The sequence below is a fragment of the Elephantulus edwardii genome, unplaced genomic scaffold (assembly GCF_000299155.1).
Source record: "Elephantulus edwardii isolate Elephantulus edwardi_28Jun2011 unplaced genomic scaffold, EleEdw1.0 scaffold00214, whole genome shotgun sequence".
NCBI lineage: Eukaryota > Metazoa > Chordata > Mammalia > Macroscelidea > Macroscelididae > Elephantulus > Elephantulus edwardii.
This window is the reverse complement of record NW_006399964.1, coordinates 4513506-4530468: the sequence shown is the minus strand read 5'-3', so window position 1 is coordinate 4530468 and position 16963 is coordinate 4513506. Positions and strand designations below refer to the sequence as shown.

At 39.4% G+C, this 16963-nt stretch overlaps 1 protein-coding gene across 2 annotated transcripts in view; it reads right to left on the bottom strand.

Annotated features, from left to right (window-relative positions):
• The window catches only part of LIN9 (lin-9 homolog (C. elegans)), a 70657-nt gene that overhangs the window by 46654 nt on the left and 7040 nt on the right, over positions 1 to 16963 (bottom strand). The window contains exons 2-4 of one of the 2 annotated variants that reach the window (XM_006897751.1): positions 11393 to 11425; positions 4768 to 4862; positions 2779 to 2883 (exon numbers count right to left, since the gene is read on the bottom strand). In XM_006897751.1, coding sequence (XP_006897813.1) covers positions 2779 to 2883; positions 4768 to 4862; positions 11393 to 11425 — 233 coding nt within the window. The remainder of the gene's footprint in view (positions 1 to 2778; positions 2884 to 4767; positions 4863 to 11392; positions 11426 to 16963) is intronic. The other variant, XM_006897752.1, reaches the window with a different exon arrangement.

The following is a 16963-nucleotide window of genomic DNA, read 5'->3' as shown; positions in this document are numbered from 1 at the left end:
TGGGTGACCCTGGAGGACATTATGCTGAGTGAAGTATCTCAGTCACAAAATGACAAATACTGCATGATGCCACTGTTGTAAAACAGGACTGACCTCAGGGTTGGGGGGAGACTGAGAAAGATGGGTTCAATAATGTATACTGCATTGAAACAGATGAAAGGGAAAACTGTTTAAAAGGGATATGTGATTAGGTGTTTTTGTCATGACAGGAGTCCAGAGTGAAGGCTGCATAGTAGAGTGGACCTGGGGGGAGGGTTTGTAAAACAATGAAAGAATCTTTCTTTTACTTTTCCAAGAGGGTAGTGTACTAGGGGGGAGAGTTGGGAGGGGAGAAATGTGCAACAATGAATGAATGGAAATCCAAAGTCTCTGTAAATGTTCATTGAAATGAATAATACATTTAAAAAAAAATTGAGTGCAACTGCAGAAAGTGTGGGCATGGACTAAATGAGAAATTATTAGGAAATTATTGTTCATTTTCTTAGCTGTGACAATTTGGTTAGTATTAAAGGGTAAGCAGGATAATGTCCTAAGAGGATGAACTGTGAAATATTTGGTAGTGAAGAAGCATGCAAATGGCAACATAAATAATTTTTTTTTAAAGTCCATACAAACATACATGTACTAACAGAGAGACAAGCACAGGACAATGTAAACTGGTGAACGAGGTGGATAGTATTATATTATAGGTGCCTACTTAGAAAACAATACCATGCTTAGAAGGGTGGAGGGTCAGTGAAAGAGAGGAAGGCCCCCCTGAGATGGACTGACACAGTGACTGCAGCAATGGGGTGCAGTATAGATGAGATGAGGAGGACAGCACAGGATAGGACAGGGTTCAGGATAGCACTGTTCAGGATAGGACTGTTGTTCACAGGGTAACTAGGAGTCATACTTGACTTGATGGTATCTAAGAACAACTGTACGAATAGGGAGTTCTGGTGGCCTAAGAGTAAGAAGCTGCACTGCAATCCTTTTAAAGGCACACTGCAGGAAAAGGCTGGGCAACCTCTTCCCCCCGATTCACTCTCTGGCCAGCTATGATTTGGTTCCAACTTGAAGGCACGTAACAACTGTACTTTTATTGCTTTTTTTATTGGTCAAATATTTTCATACAAAGAATGCAGAAGTGGGAAAAAGAACTTTAGAAAAATTCAGACATCTGGAATTTAAAAAAATCTAATCCAAGTTATCAGACTATGCTAACATACCCTTTCTAAAATTCAAATACACTCTGCTGTCGAGTCAGTTCCATCTCACAGCAGCCGCCCATTAGGTCTCTGAGGCAGTTAAGCTTTATGGGAGGACATGGCCCAAGTTCGTCCCACAGAGCAGCTGGCAGATTTGAACAACTGACCTGTGATTAGCAGTTGTCGCATGTGACTCAACATGCCACCAGAGCTCCTTGAGGCAAAACTATTTCACGTTTTCATACCATCTTACATCCAACACCAACAGTGCTCAACAATGCATGCTGGTATATAGTTTCAATCAGGTCAAGTTTTTTAAACTGTACTTTAGATAATTTGGATGGCTTGATTTTTTTTTTTAAAGTTCAATATACATTTTTATTTTAAAAAAAAAATACCACAAAAAAGAATTTTTTTGCAAGAATTTTTCAGGTTTTTTGCAGGATAAACTGCTAAAAACATCTTTATTCAAAATAAAGTTCTTGGCAGAGAAAACTTACTCTGTGATGATCTATTATTCTATTGGAAAATCTTGCTTTATAACACAAAATACAGTCAAAGTGAGAACAGGTAATAATATCAGAAACTGTACATCTGAACCAGTGTCAATCCACAGACTCTCCAAAAACCCAAGCTGGCTGGGCTGAGCCAGCAACCCTTTTCCTAGACTCAGACCCAGCAGTGGGGGTGGCCTGGCTGTCTTCAGGGGCTGGGGCAAGCCAGAACTCTGCATACCCACAGCTCCCCCACCAAAGGGTTCACCTCACACATGAATGTACAACTAAGTCCGGCTGTCAGGGAGGCCCTTTGTCGTTGGGGCCTGCCTCTTGCTGCTGTCCTGTCCCTAAGCCCCTGCAGTTCCTCTCTCCCTCCCACTTGAGCTAGAGTAGGTGGGCCCCCCGAGCCCAGCCTGGAGGCTGCGGGCCTGTGGGGCCTCTTCCCCACAGCTGTCGTTAGGCCTGTGTCTCTCCCCTCCTTGTAGATGCTCCAGTCCCTCCATGTATTATGGCATCCTGAACCCTCCTCCCCTCTGGATGGGGAAGGGGTCTTGCAGGGACCTGTCCCCACTCCCTCCCCAAAACAAAATAAATAAGGAAATATATGTTTTAAAAAAAGAAAGAAAGAAACTGCACATTTGACTGGAGAAATATCACCAGATTCTTGAAATCAGAATTTTCTTCTCTGACTTTTTTTCTTTTGGTTCTTATATGTCTGCTATGATTTTTTTTTAAAGGATGCCAAAAGGGGGGGGGGGGGAAGGAGATACAATTTTGTGCTATAAATGTTCATCTTTTGATTAAGGAAAGTCTTCTATATACATCTATCGGTAATAAAGTACATATTCAGTTCTCTTATTTCCATGCAAAACTCTAAATTATTCCATATTGCATTTACTTAACATTCACTATCCCTATATTTAACAGAAAAGGATTTTAGGACTGGTTTCCACTCAGGCTGAAATTCAGCCAATAAAATTATGTCCTACTGATTTAAACAAAAAGACCTTGTTACTCAAAATAGAATAAATAACAAACCTAATGTCTATCATGCTGCAGGGCTGCATAATCACTTCCTTGCACCCACCTACCTGTGGGACCACTGTGGCCCTCTGGTTTCTCTTGGGGGACCTTGTATTGATTTGTCTGTCATCTTCATCAGAAAAGAGGCGACTTCGTTTTGAATTTCTAAAAGGCTATGATAAAAATGTTCTCATTTAGTTAAAAGGCTGAGCATACCCCTTTTCCATTCCAAAATCAAATTCTATGTCGAAGATATAGCTAACTCTGAATTATGAGCGTGTGAAAGGACAAAGTATGAGTAACACAAAGCATGAAGTGCCAAATTTAAATAATCTCAGATTTATAAAGCTGTGAGATGCTTCTGTATGTAATTTGTTTCAATATTAACACGAGAGCCAGGTTTCCCTAGTGTCCGAGTTCTCCTGAATGATGGAAAAATAATTTCAGGAATGTCCACTTCATATAACACTGGAGTCTAGGTTACATAACACATCTGAGTAGGGCTGGGCTAGGGAAAAGATACATTATTCTACAACAATATAACTAAGTATATAGACTACAAGTTCTACTGTAAAAAAGTATCAACTTAGTTTCCATTTGAGAATCAAACAGTAAGTGTACAGAAAAACAAATAGTAAGATTTTTATTTGTAAATATATGTTGCCAACACTCTCCTTTAGAATATCAAAGTACAAGGACATGAGAGATTTAAGATTTAGCATGAAAAATCCAGTCCACACTAGGTCCAGAGGTTTCATTAACAGAGTGGAACAATTAAAATAATACACTAAATAAATTCATATCCTTTCTCAAATTCCTTCCCACCACTCAAGACAGAGCTTTATGTTCATCTGAAGGGTGGATAGGTATGAAACAGCTTCAGACAGACACAATCCACCTGGAAAGAAGGCTGGAAGTATAGACCCTTGGAATTAAATCAAGAGTTCTGACACTCCATGTTCTTTCTATCCTGTTCTCTCCCAGGATGATGCACAGAGAGGAGGAAGGCAATGACTCAGGGAAATCCGAGAACAAAGAAAGTTCCTCACTTCACAGGCTCAGTGTCAAGGCGTAGAGCCTGCTACTGTTTGGGGGAGTTGGTTTTTTTTTTTTTATTTTGTGTGAGTGTACCGTCAAATCAGATCTGACTGGTACAGGAGGAGATTGTCCCTGCTTTTCCCGGCAGAGCATCTGGTGGATTGGAACCGTGAGCCTCTGGGATTGTAGTTGCAGCTTCTTGCCACTAGGCCACCAGAGCTCCCCTATGTTTGGGGGAGTTTTTAACACTCTTTCAACAGATCAATGTCATTTATTACAACATCTCATGGCTGTCCCCTCCCTTTCGTTTTACTCCATGCATCCATCATTAACCTCTGCTCCTCTCAGCCTCCCTTCTCAAACCTCTCAACTCTCTATGATTGTACATTCCAGCTCCAGGTTTGCTTTCTGAATGACCCCAAATGCCTCAGACTATTCCTATTACAACAGTTATGACGTGTCTGCGCAGGGGAAAGGAGGTCTCAAAATCGTGGGTCATTATCACAACAAACTCAATATAGAAAAAGAGATGAGAACTCAACTGTCAAATATTTTAAGTCACCTATTAAAAGATTTGTAAATAATACTGAAAAAAAAAAATGGGTCATGAAAATGATATACTAATCACCTCTACTTCCCACCCCTAAATGTATTTACCCTTGACCTACTTAAGATTTTTAAACTTTAACATTTTTTACATATTTAATAAAAGCATACTTTTGGGTTACTGGTTTTGTTTCAGGTTGGGTTTGTTTTTTTTTATTTCAAGAAACACAATTACTTAACAAATAGTTAATGATGACCAGATTACCAGTGTTTACAGATTATTTATTTAAATATTGCCAAATACTGCTCATTAGCATTTAAGGACTCAAATACTAGCAGTTAGGATAAAACTTTGAAAAATTTTCACTGTGCAATAAAAACTAGTATATGACAGTACTAGCTATAATTAAATAACATAAATACATAAACTTATAAAAAATGGTTATAATTATTATAAAAAACTAATACTTTACCATTTCTACAGCAGAGCCTGTGTTCCTGCCTTTCCAAACAGGTGTTTTCTGTAAAGAATTATACTTTTCATTCCATGTATTTGATAAGCTTCCCTCTGTAATGAATAGTAACTATTAATACAACTTAAATTTAATCCAATGCATTTCATACAATGAATACTATCTCTTTAATAACAGTCATAATCTCAAATATTCATCAGTATAAAAGTATACTGGAACAATTTTAGTTTATTAAAAGTAAAAAAAAATCTCTTTTAAATCAAACTGTCCAAATATTCTGATAAGGCAATTCAATGAGAAAGCATCAAATTTTCATACATAAAAACCTGTGGCCGCTTTCCTTTTGCTTTTTAGTAGTTCCTTCATTCTGTTATGTTATGTGCCGTCAAGCGACTCATAGCGACCCTAAACCCTGCTCTGTCCTGTGCCAATCTCACTGCCTCTGACACACCATTCCAATTACCCCAGTCACTGAATCAATCCACCTCATAGATGGTCTTCCCCTTCTGCGCCGTCCCTCCACCCTCCCAAGCATGATGTTCCTCTCCAAGGACCTCTCCCTCCTTACAACATGTCCAAAGTATGTGTCAGACGAAGCCTCAGAATCCTTGCCTCCAAGGAGCAGCCTGGTTTAACCCTCTGCAGGATCAATCTGTTTGTTTTCTTGGCAGTCCAAGGTACATTCAATACTCTTCTCCAGCAGCACAGCTCAAAGGCATCAATTCTCCTTCTATCCTCCTTAGTCATTGTCCAACTCTCTGATGCATAACAAGTGACTGCAAAGACCATGGCCTGTACCAGATGCACCTTAGTCTCCAGAGTGACACCACTGCACTTCAGTACCCTGGAGAGGTCCCTAACAGCAGACTTTTCCATCGCAGTATGTTTTTTTATTTCCTGGCTACTGGTGCCAAGAGTGTTGACTGTGGAGCCAAGCAGACTCAAGTTGTTAACAATCTCAATCTCTTCACCATCCATCCTGATGCTGCCAATTGGTCCAGTGGTGAGAATCTTTGTCTTCTTGACATTGAGCTTCAATCCACACTGAAGGCTGTGGTCCTTGACCCTCTGCAGCAAGCATTTCAGGTCCTCCTCAGTTGCAGCAAGCAGGGTTGTGTCATCTGCATAATGCATGCTGATTGTTAATAGATCTTCCACCAATCCTGATACCACACTTCTCTTCATAGAGCCCAGCCTCTTGGATAATCTGTTCTGCATACAGGTTGAAAAGGTATGGAGATAGGACACATCCCTGGCGTATGCCTTTCCCAATTTTGAACCATGCAGTGTTTCCTTGCTCTGTTCTGACGACTGCCTCTTGGTCCAAGTATAGGTTTCTCATTAGCACAATCAAGTGATCTGGTATTCTCATTCTTCTCAGAGTCAGCCACAGTTTGTTGTGATCCACACAGTCAAACACCTTTGCATAGTTAGTGAAACACAGATAAACATTCCTCTGGTACTCCCTGCTTTCAGCTAAGATCTATCTAACATCAGCTACAATATCCCTAGTACCACAACCCCTTCTAAACCCAGCCTGGACTTCTGGCAGTTCTCTGATGTGCTGTTCCAGTTTTTCAAAAACATGCCACACATTTTTAGTACAATTCTGATTGAAAGCATTGAAAAAAGCTTTGTAACCTTAAATTCAAAGCATATTTCTAAATGTTTTTTCACAAAAATAACATGAAATTCTAAGAGAAACACAACTAGTGTATTTGTTTTCCTTAACTCAAAAACATCTTCAAAGGTATATGCAACTCTGTTGTTGTATGCTGTCGAGTCAGAGTGAGTGTTTAGAGGTAGTAAATCACATGAGGAGAATGCTCATCTTTCTCGTACAAAGTAGCAGATGGATTTGAACTGCATCCCTTCGAGTTGAAAGTAGCTCCTTACTACTAGGTCACCAGGGCTTCCTATGTGCAATACTAGTTAAATGCCAACTAGAAAATGTTTAGAAATGTACTCAATAAAACAAAGATGAGGAAAGTCTGCTGTCAGGGACCTCTCGGAAGTGCTGAAAAACAATGATGTCAGTTAAAAGACTAAGGTGCTGGTGGCCTACTGGCAAGAAGCTGCACTGCAATCCAAAAGGTATGCGGTCAAATCCAACAGATGCTCTGCTGGAGAAGAAGGGACTGTCTCCTCCTGTACCAGTCAGATTCAATATGACGGTATACACACACACACACAAAATAATAAAAATAGAAAATTTTTTAAAAAAAGACTAAGGTGCCCCTGATCCAAAACATCTTTTCAATTACTTGCTATGGAGCCGAGAGTAGGACAATGAATAAAGAAGACAGAAGAAGTGATGCCTTTGAGTTGTAGTGCTGGGGAAGAGTGCTGAATATTCCATGGACTGTCAAAAGAACAAGCAAACAATGTCATGGAAAAGGTGCAGGTTCCTTGGAGGTCAGAACAGTGAACTTCCTCTCAAATAGCCTCAGGCAAGGTGTTAGGAGGGGCTTATTTGTCATTGTTGTTATGTGCCTGAGACCCATAGTGACCCATGTACAACAGCCCTAAAACCTGCTCTGTCCTGTCCTCACTGTCTCTGATACTCCCACCCCATTACTCCAGTCACTGAATCAATCCACTTCCTGGAGGGTCTTTCTCTCCTGCTGTCCTTCCACCCTCCCAAGCATGATGTCCCTCCTTGCAACATATCCATAGTATGCCAGACGAAGCCTCAGAATCCTTGCCTCTAAGAAGCAGCTGTGTTTAACCCTCTTCAGGATGAACCTGTTTGTTTTCTTACCAGTCCATGGTATATTCAATATTCTTCTCCACCACCACAGCTCAAAGGCATCAATTCTTCTATCATCCCTAGTCATTGTCCAGCTCTCTGACGCATAACAAGTAATAGCAAACACTGTTTCAAGTGCACCTTAGTCTCCAGAATGACACCATTGCTCTTCAGTACTCTGAAGAGGTCACTAACAGCAGACTGTCCCATTGCAATATGTCTTTTAAATTCCCGGCTGCTGGTGCCAAGAGTGTCAACTGCGGAGCCAAGCAAACGAAAGCTGTTAACAATCTCAATCTCTTCACTATCCATCCTGAAGCTGCCAATTGGCCGAGTGGTGAGAATCTTTCTCTTCTTGATACTGAGCCTCAATCCACAGTGAAGGCTGTAGTCCTTGACCTTCTGCATCAAGCACTTCAGGTCCTCTTCAGTTTCAGCAAGCAGGGTTGTGTCATCTGCATAATGCAGACTGCTGATGAGTCTTCCTCCAATCCTGATGCCACATTTCTCCTCATAGAGCCAAGCCTATGGATAATCTGTTCTGCATAAAGATGGAAAAGGTATGGAGATAGGATACATCCCTGGCATACACCCTTCCCAATTTTGAACGGTGCAGTGTTTCCTTGCTCTGTTCTGATGACTGCCTCCTGGTCCAAGTATAGATTTTGCATTAGCACAATCAAGTGTTCTGGGATTCCCATTCTTCTCAGAGCCAGCCACAGTTTATTATGATCCACAAAGTCAAATGCCTTTGCATAATCAATGAAACAACAGACAGACATCCCTCTGGTACTCCCTTCTTTCAGCCAAGATTACTCTAACATTAGCTACAATATCCCTAGTACCATGACCCCTTCTAAGCCCAGCCTGCACTTCTGGCAGTTCTCTGCTGATGTGCTGTTCCAGTCATTTTTGGATAATCTTCAGCAGAATCTTGCTTGCATGTGATATCAATGCTATTGTTCGATAATTTCCACCTTTTGTTGGGTCACCTTTCTTTGGGATGGAAACAAATATAGATCTCTTCCAGTCAGTTGGCAAGTGGTTGTCCTCTAGATTTCTTGGCACAGCTTGGTAAGGACATCTAGGGCAGCGTCTGTCAGCTGAAATACCAACTGATATACCACATATTGCTGGGGCCTTATTTTTTGCCAATTCCTTCAAAGCAGCTTGAACTTCTTCCTTCATCACCATAGGCTCTTGCTCATATGTTGTTTGATGAAATTCTTCTGTGTCTGCCAATTCCTTTTGGTACAGGGACTCTGTATATTCTTTCCACCTTCTTTTACTACTTCCCGGGTTATTTAATATTCTGCCCAAAGCATCCTTAAGTTTGAATTTGTTCTTCAGTTCCTTGAGCTCAAGAAATGTTGAGCGAGTTCAGTCTTTTTGATTTTCTTTTTTTTTTTTTTTTAGTCTTTTTGATTTTCTGACTCCAACTCCTTGCACATTCCATTGTAATATTTTACTCTGTCTTCCTGCGCTGCCTTTTGAAATCTTCTGTTCAGCTCTTTAATATCTTGAATTCTTCCCTCTGCTTTGGCTTTGTGGCACTCTAGTGCAATATTCACAGTCTCTTCTGACATTCATTTTGGTCTTTTTTTCTCCTCCATGTCTGTACTGACCTTTTGCACTCTTCCTGGATGATACTCTTGATATCCTCCTACAACTCATCTGGTCTTCGCTCATTGGTGTTCAAGGTCTCAAACCTGTTCCTGAGATTGTTCTGAAATTCAGGTGTGATACACTCAAGCTCATATTTTGGTTCCCATGGATTTGCTTTCATGTTCCTTAGCTTTAGCTTAGGAGGGGCTAGTCCTTGGGAAAGTCCATCATGCTGGGAAAGGTGGTGGGTCAGCAAAGAAGGGGAAGATGTATTGACAGTGGCCGTAATGGTGGGCTCAAGTATGTTAGAGATGGTCAGGATGGCACAGGATAGGACAGGGTTCAGATCCATTGTTCTTCGGGTCACTACGAGTCATAGTTGATTCAACAGCACCTAATAACAACAACAACAATAATACACAGAAAACACAGGATGTACATACATGCAGTAAAAAGTCACTTTTATTCTTTATTTACTTAGGAAGTCCTGGTGGTACAAATACTTGTCTGCTAACTGAAACCAGCCCCTCCATAGAATAAGATAAGGCAGCAGGATGTGACATCCTGCTTCCATTAGACTGACAGCCTTGGGAACTGGATGGAATAGTTTTCTGACCTATGACCTGCAATGACAGAAGGAGAGCTGATGCCTTTGAGTTGTGGTGCATAAGAAGAGTATTGAATATACCATGGACTGCTAGGAGAACAAACAGGTTTGTTTTAGAGAGGGTGAAGCCAGGCAGCTTCTTGGAGGCAAGGATTCAGAAGCTTCGTCTGACATACTTTGGACATGTTGCAAGGAGCGATCGGTCCTTGGAGAGGGATGCCATGTTTGAGAGAGTAGAGGGATAGTGCAGGAGAGGAAGACCCTTGATGAGATGGACTGATTCCATCACTGGGGTAATGGGGATAGGCATGCTGGAGACAACACGATTGGCAAGGTATAGAGCTGGATTTAGGGCTGTTGTATATAGGGTCGTTATGAGTTACAGGTAAATCGCTGGCACATGGTCACTACCAGTCAGAACCAAGTCAATGGTATCGGGTTTGGAGGGTATTTTTGTTGTTATATTTCCTCATTACCATTTTCTAATTTTTCCATAAAGAAATGTCTATTACTTGAACACTTTTATAAAAATTATATTTTTAAAACATAAACAGATTTAACATTTGTAAAAACCAGAATATTTTAATTTTTTTTTTTAATTCGGCAAGTGGGCTGTTACATACTCCCTAGTGGATTCCAACTTCCATGTGAATAATTTTTTTAATATCTATTTTTTATGAAGAATAAAAAGAGGCAGGATGGGATTAATTCTAGGCATTCTGGAAGAGTAAAATTCTCAATTTAAGAAATCAACTTAAAGCACAGCACAGTACACAGTACTAATGAACCATTGAGAATCTCTAGTTTGATATGAGTTTACTTAACTCAAGAGGCAAATTTACATACAAACTGTATCAGGGTGTGCTTTACTATATCTACAGGGGGAAACAGCAAGTCCAAAAAGCATGTCTACACTCTTTCGCAAGTAGAGAAAAGTACTCTCATTCCAGGAGTCTCATTATTACTTCTTATTGTATGCTGTCAAGTTGGGGCAACTCATCGTTGAGCCTTCAGTGGGTGTTCAGAGGCAGTAAATCTCATAAGAGTTGACTGTCCATCTTTCCGCTATGGAGCAGTTGGCAGATTTGAACCACGCGCCTTTGTGTGGACAGTGAAATTCCTTACCATTAGGCCATCAGAGGCTTTCCATTATTACTTAGGAGATTAAATTCTCAAAAACAAATTTATGGCGAGTTCTGGTGGCCTAGTGGCAGGAGACTGCACTGAAATCCCAGAGGTGCGCAGTTCAAATCCACCAGATGCTCTGCTGAAGAAGGCAGAACAATCGCCTCCTGTACCAGTCAGATCCAATTTGACGGTACACAAATTAAATAAACAAACAAACATTATTTTTTAAAAAATTTACATAAACATACATTTCAGTATAGTTGTTTAATAAAGGCTTTAAATCTATATAACAAGTCTGTAATGCTTAATTAGAAAGTTCACCAATCAAGAATTTCAAGGGGATTTTTTCCTTAAAAATGTCTAACAACTGAGGACTTATTTTTATATAATAGTATATAAATTTAAAGTTAGTACCAGTGAACACAATATGTAAAATCTAAAGTGCCTTATAACTTAGAGAAAAAAAGGAACACTACCTTCAAACTAGTAAAAGAAATTTCTAGTTCATACCACCCCCAAAACACTGTAATTCTTACCTTTTAAACTGACAAGAGCTTTTGCTGAGGAGCCTACAATGAAAAAAGAAATAAATCAATAATTTATTTGATAAATAAATAATGATTAATCAACAATTCCATTCTTTTATAATCAAAGCTGAGAGAAATAGAGCTTGGTTTGAGGATAAAACTGGATTAATTTAGTTTTAGTAGTTAACATATAAGAGGGACATCACGTTTGGGAGAGTGTTGTTACAGAGCAGGAGCGGAAGACCCTCGATGAGACTGATCAATTCTGTGATTGGAGAGGTGGGAGTAAAGGGGTCAGAGATAGTGAGGTTGGCACAGGACAGAGCAGGGTTTAGGGCTCTTGTACACAGGGTCGCTATGAGTTGCAAGCGACTAGATGGCACAAAGCAACAACCACAATGTATTTGAAATGATTGTGGGATATGCAATTAGAAATAATCAGTAAATAATTCAATATATACACACACACACACACATTACTTCATTACATATATGTATGGAAGAAATGGAAAGAGATATTTGAGAGTCTTATTGAAATTCTGAGAAAGAGAAAAAAAATTAAAAATATCAGAAAAAGAAGGAATCTGGGGTTCTCCTCCAAAGTGTTCTGGTGTTATTGAAGGTAATGAGAAAGGGCACTGACATTTACAGAAGCAAAGAGCAGATGTGCTAATGGAAAATTGGTAACAGAAAATGCAAAAGATCCAAAGACTAGTATTTTGTTAAGTATCGTATCGTCAAGTATGACTCACAGCAATCCTATGAACAACAGATCTGATCCTTAGCCTTTCTGACCCCAATGAAGTTAAATGACAGTACAGTCAGGAGAAAGGGAAATAGAACAGTTTACCAAAAAAGGCTCAAGTATACTTGGAAGCAATGCCCCAGGGAGCTCTGGTGGCCTAGTGATGATGGCTCTGCTGCCAACCCAAAGGCATGCAGTTTGAATCTAACAGCTGTTCCACAGGAGAAACACAGGCAATATCCTCCCGTGCAATTTGCTGTCTCTGAAATCCTGCTGGAGTATCAGCTAAAGGGTCAATTCTGACTCAATGGCATGTATCAAAGCAATCTTACACTAGGAAGCAATTGAATTGACCACAGCAGTGACTCTATCAACTACAGATCTGAAGCCCTATCCTGTGCCATCCTCACATCTCAAGCTCAATTATGCTTGAGCCCATAATTACAGTCACTGGGTCAATTCATCTAGTTAAGGGTCTTCCTCTCCTTCATATATGAGACTAAGTTTCACCATCATTGACTTTAAGGAGCATCCTTATCCAAGAGATTTGTTTGTTCTTTTGCCAGTCTATAAGATATTCAATGCTCTTCTACAACACCCCAGTTCAAAGGCATCAATTCTTCTGCTGTCATCTTTATTCACTGTTCAACTTTCAGATGCATAGGAAGTAACTCAAATGACCATAGCCTGGGTCAGATGCATATTAGTCTTTAAACTGACTTCTCTGCTCTTCTCACTTTGGAGAGGTCCTTGACAGCTTTTCCCAAAGCAACTTGTCTTCTGATTTCTTGACTGCTGGTACCAAAGGGGTTGATGGTGAATACAAGCAAGATGAAATCTTTGACAACTTCAATCTTTTTTTTCTCCATTTATCACAATGTTGCCTACTGGCCCAGTAAGGAAGATTTTTGTTTTCCTGAAGTTGCAATGTAATCCTTATTGAATACTGTATACCTTTGATCTTGTCCTCAAACCTCAAAACAACTATAAAAGAAATAATAAGAAAAGCCATAAATAAAAATAACTCAGCACAGAAAAGTAGCTGGAACAAAGAAATCAGCAACACCACAAAGAGCACAGCAAAACGACAGCAATGAGACCATTCAATAATTATTCTGACTGTGAAGGAGTTAAATGCACCAGTCAAGAGAAAAGAGCAGCTCAATGGATAAGAAAACATGATCCGTCAATGTCTGGTCTGTAAGAGACACACCTTACACACAGAGACAACAACAAACTAAGCATCAAAAGGAGGGGAAATATATCAAGCAAACAGCAATCAAAAGAGGCAGGAAAGGAATTATTAATTTTTGACAGATTTCAAAACAAAAACCATCCTAAAGAGACAAGGAATTGCATTATATAATGATCAATTGAGCATAGGTCAACTGAACAAGGCAGAACGATATATAAAAAATCAAATTTTAACAGATTTTAAGACTAATTAATGCACAACTCCACAACAATAGTAGAACAATTCAATATAACACTTTTGATGAAAGAAATAATGATCAAAAAGAAATTCAACAAATATGCAGGACAACTAGGCAATAACTTTAAGCAACTGGACCTTGTACACATACAGAACATTCCACCCAACAAGAGCACAATATATATTCTCTTCCAGTGTATATGGAACATTTTCCAGAATAGAACATATGTTAGTCCCAAAACAGACTTCAATAAATTTCACAAAACATCAAAATACTACAAAGCACCTTCTAAGATCACAATGCTATAAAATTAGAAATGCACAGCAGAGAGATCAAGGGGGAAAGTGAAATAACAGCCTGCTTAAGCATTACTGGGAAAGGTCTTGCTTATTCTCTCAACGCCCTTCAGTCAGAATCAACTCAGAGCTGGATTTCTGAGACTGTAAGTCATAATGGAGATACCCAGCTGGTGGCGGATTTGAACCAACAAAGAGGAGTGGCTTCTGAGTTAGCATCATAAATCTCTACTGGCTACACCATTAGAATGCCAGAAGAAATTAAAAATTTAAAAATATTCTTGAAATAAATGATAATGAAAGCACAACATGCCAAAATCTTTGGGACACTTGAGCCTCCACTGGATCTCCAAGCCTTTAACTTCCTCCCTCAGAACTGCTGGTGGATTCACAACAAACAGATATGGCACTGGGGTTAGGAGCCAACTCCTTAGGGGCCAGGCCCTCATATCCCCCTTATGAGCTGTGGTTCTGGTTAGGTGCCCTGAGCTACGTCAACTCAACGGCCTCAGAGCTGAGCCTTGCAGCTTTGCCCTATTCCAAGCCATCCTTACACTCTGGTATGATCTTGTTGAGCGTCTTCCTCCCTTTTCTGATGTTTTCCTGTAGGATGTCTTTCTCCGAGGACTGGTCCCTCCTGACAACATGCTCAAATCATGAGATGTAGTGTCACCATCCTTGCCTTTAAGGAGCACCCTGGTTGCACTTCCACAGGACTTGTTTGTTCTTTGGAAGTCCCTGGGAAAGTCAGTCCTCTGCTCTAATGCCACAATTCAAAGGCATGGATTCTTCCTGTTGGCCTTCTTATCTCTCCAACAGATGGACAGGAATGAGTTGGAAATATCATGGCTTAGACTAGGTACATCTTGCTCTTTAACACTTGGAAGAAGTCTTTGACAACAGATTTCCCCAGTGCAACACATCTTTGGATTTTCTAACTGCTGATACCATGGGTGTAGATTGTAGATCCAAGTAAAATGAAATCATTGACAACTTCATTGGTCCAGTGGTGAGGATTTTTATATCTTGATATGGAATCCATGTTGAAGACTGCAGTCTGATCTTCTGCAGAAAATGCTTAAGTACTAGTTACTTTCTGCAACCAAGGTTGTGTCTTTGTGTAATGCTGGCTGGTGACGAATCTTCCTCCAATCCTGACTACTACATAAAGTCTAGATTCTTGAATGATTTTCTTAGTATACAGGTTGAGTACGCATAGAGACAGAATGTAATCTGAAACACACCTTTCCTAATAGTACACTATAAAGTATTTATTCCCTTGTTCTGTCATAAAACTGCTTCTTGGTGTTTGTACAGGTTTTTTATGGCCAAATTAGGTGTTCTGGACCTCCCATTCTTCTCAATGTTATCCATAATTTGTTATGATCCACAAAGTCAAATACCTCTACATAATCAATAAAACACAAGTAAACATCTTTCTGGTATTCTCTTTCAGTCAAGATCCATTTGACATCAGCAATTATATTCCTTATGTCATGACCCCTTCTAAAGCCAGCTGGGAGTATGTGGCAATTCTATGTCAATGAACAGTTCCATCCATTTTTTTTATTATCTTCTGCAAGATTTTACTTATATGTGATATCAATAATATTGTTTGATAACTTCCACATTCTGTTCCTTTTTGGGGGGAATGAGAACAAATATGGATCTCCTCCAGTCAGCTGTCTTCCAAATCTCTTTTGCATAGACTAGTGAGCATGTTCAGGGCTGCATTTGGTTGTTAAAACATGTCAACCCCAACTTTTGGCCAATGCCTTCAGTGTAGCTTGAATGTCTTCCTTCAGTGCCATTAGTTACTGATCATATGCTACTTTCTGAAATGTCACAGTGATTCTGTGTATTCCTTCCATCTTCTTTTTTTAAAAAATATTCTTAATGGAATGAATGGAAATCCAAAATCTCTGTAAATGTTCCTTAAAATTATTAAAATAAAATTTTAAAAAATATACTTAATGTAGTTTTTTGGGGTTTTTCTTTATTATTAATTTTAATGAACATTTACAGAGACTTTGGATTTCCATTCATTCATTGTTGCTTTTTTCTCCTTGCCCAATCCCCAGTTCGCTCTTCTCTTTGAAAAGCAAAAGAAAAATTCTTTCATTGTTATATAATCCCTCTGACCAAGTCCACTCCACTATGCAATGTTCATTTTGGACTCCTGTCATGATAATACTATCTAATCATATATCACTTTTAAATAATTCTCTCCCTTATCTGTTTCAATGTACTGTACATTATTTATTCCCTCTTTCTCAGTCTTCCCTCAACCCCAATGTCAGTCCTATTTTACAACAGTGGCACTATGCAATATTTGTCCTTTTGTGACTGAGATATTTCATTCAGCATAATGTCCTCCAGGGTCACCCATTTTGTATAATATTTCATGAGGCTTTTGTTTTTCAATGCTGCATATAGTATTTCATTGTGTGGATATACCACAGCTTTTCTATCCATTCGTTTGTCGATGGGCCCACAGGTTGTTTCCAACTCTTTTCTATTGTGAACAAAGCCATGATAAACATGGGTGTGCATATATATGCTTGGGTGGCAGTTATGGTTTCTTCAGGGTGTATGTCCAGTAATGGAATTGCTAGGTCAAATGATATTTCTATTTGCAACTTTTTGATAAAGTGTCCTACAACCTTCCATAGTGGTTGCACGATTTTACACTCCCACCCACAGCGAATAAGGGTTCCAGTTTCTCCACAACCTCACCAGCATTTATTATTTGCTGCTCTGTTATATTTTGCTATTCTTACTGGGGTGAGATGACATCTCATAGTTGTTCTGTCCTTCCATCTTCTTTTGATGACTCCTACGTTAGTCAAGGTTTGCCAATAATATCCTTCAGTATTACAACTCAAAGCTTGACTTTTCAGCTTCTTCAGTTCTTTCAGCTTAAGAAACACTATGCATTTTCTTCCATTTTTATTTTTTAACTCTAGTTATTTTTACATTTTGCTACAATATTTTGTCTTCTCAAGCTACTGGTTTTTAGAACAATTAGAACAATAATGAAATATCTCATCCCAGCAACAAGAGCAAAGTTCAGTAGGATAGCAAATAACAAAAGCAGGCAACAGTG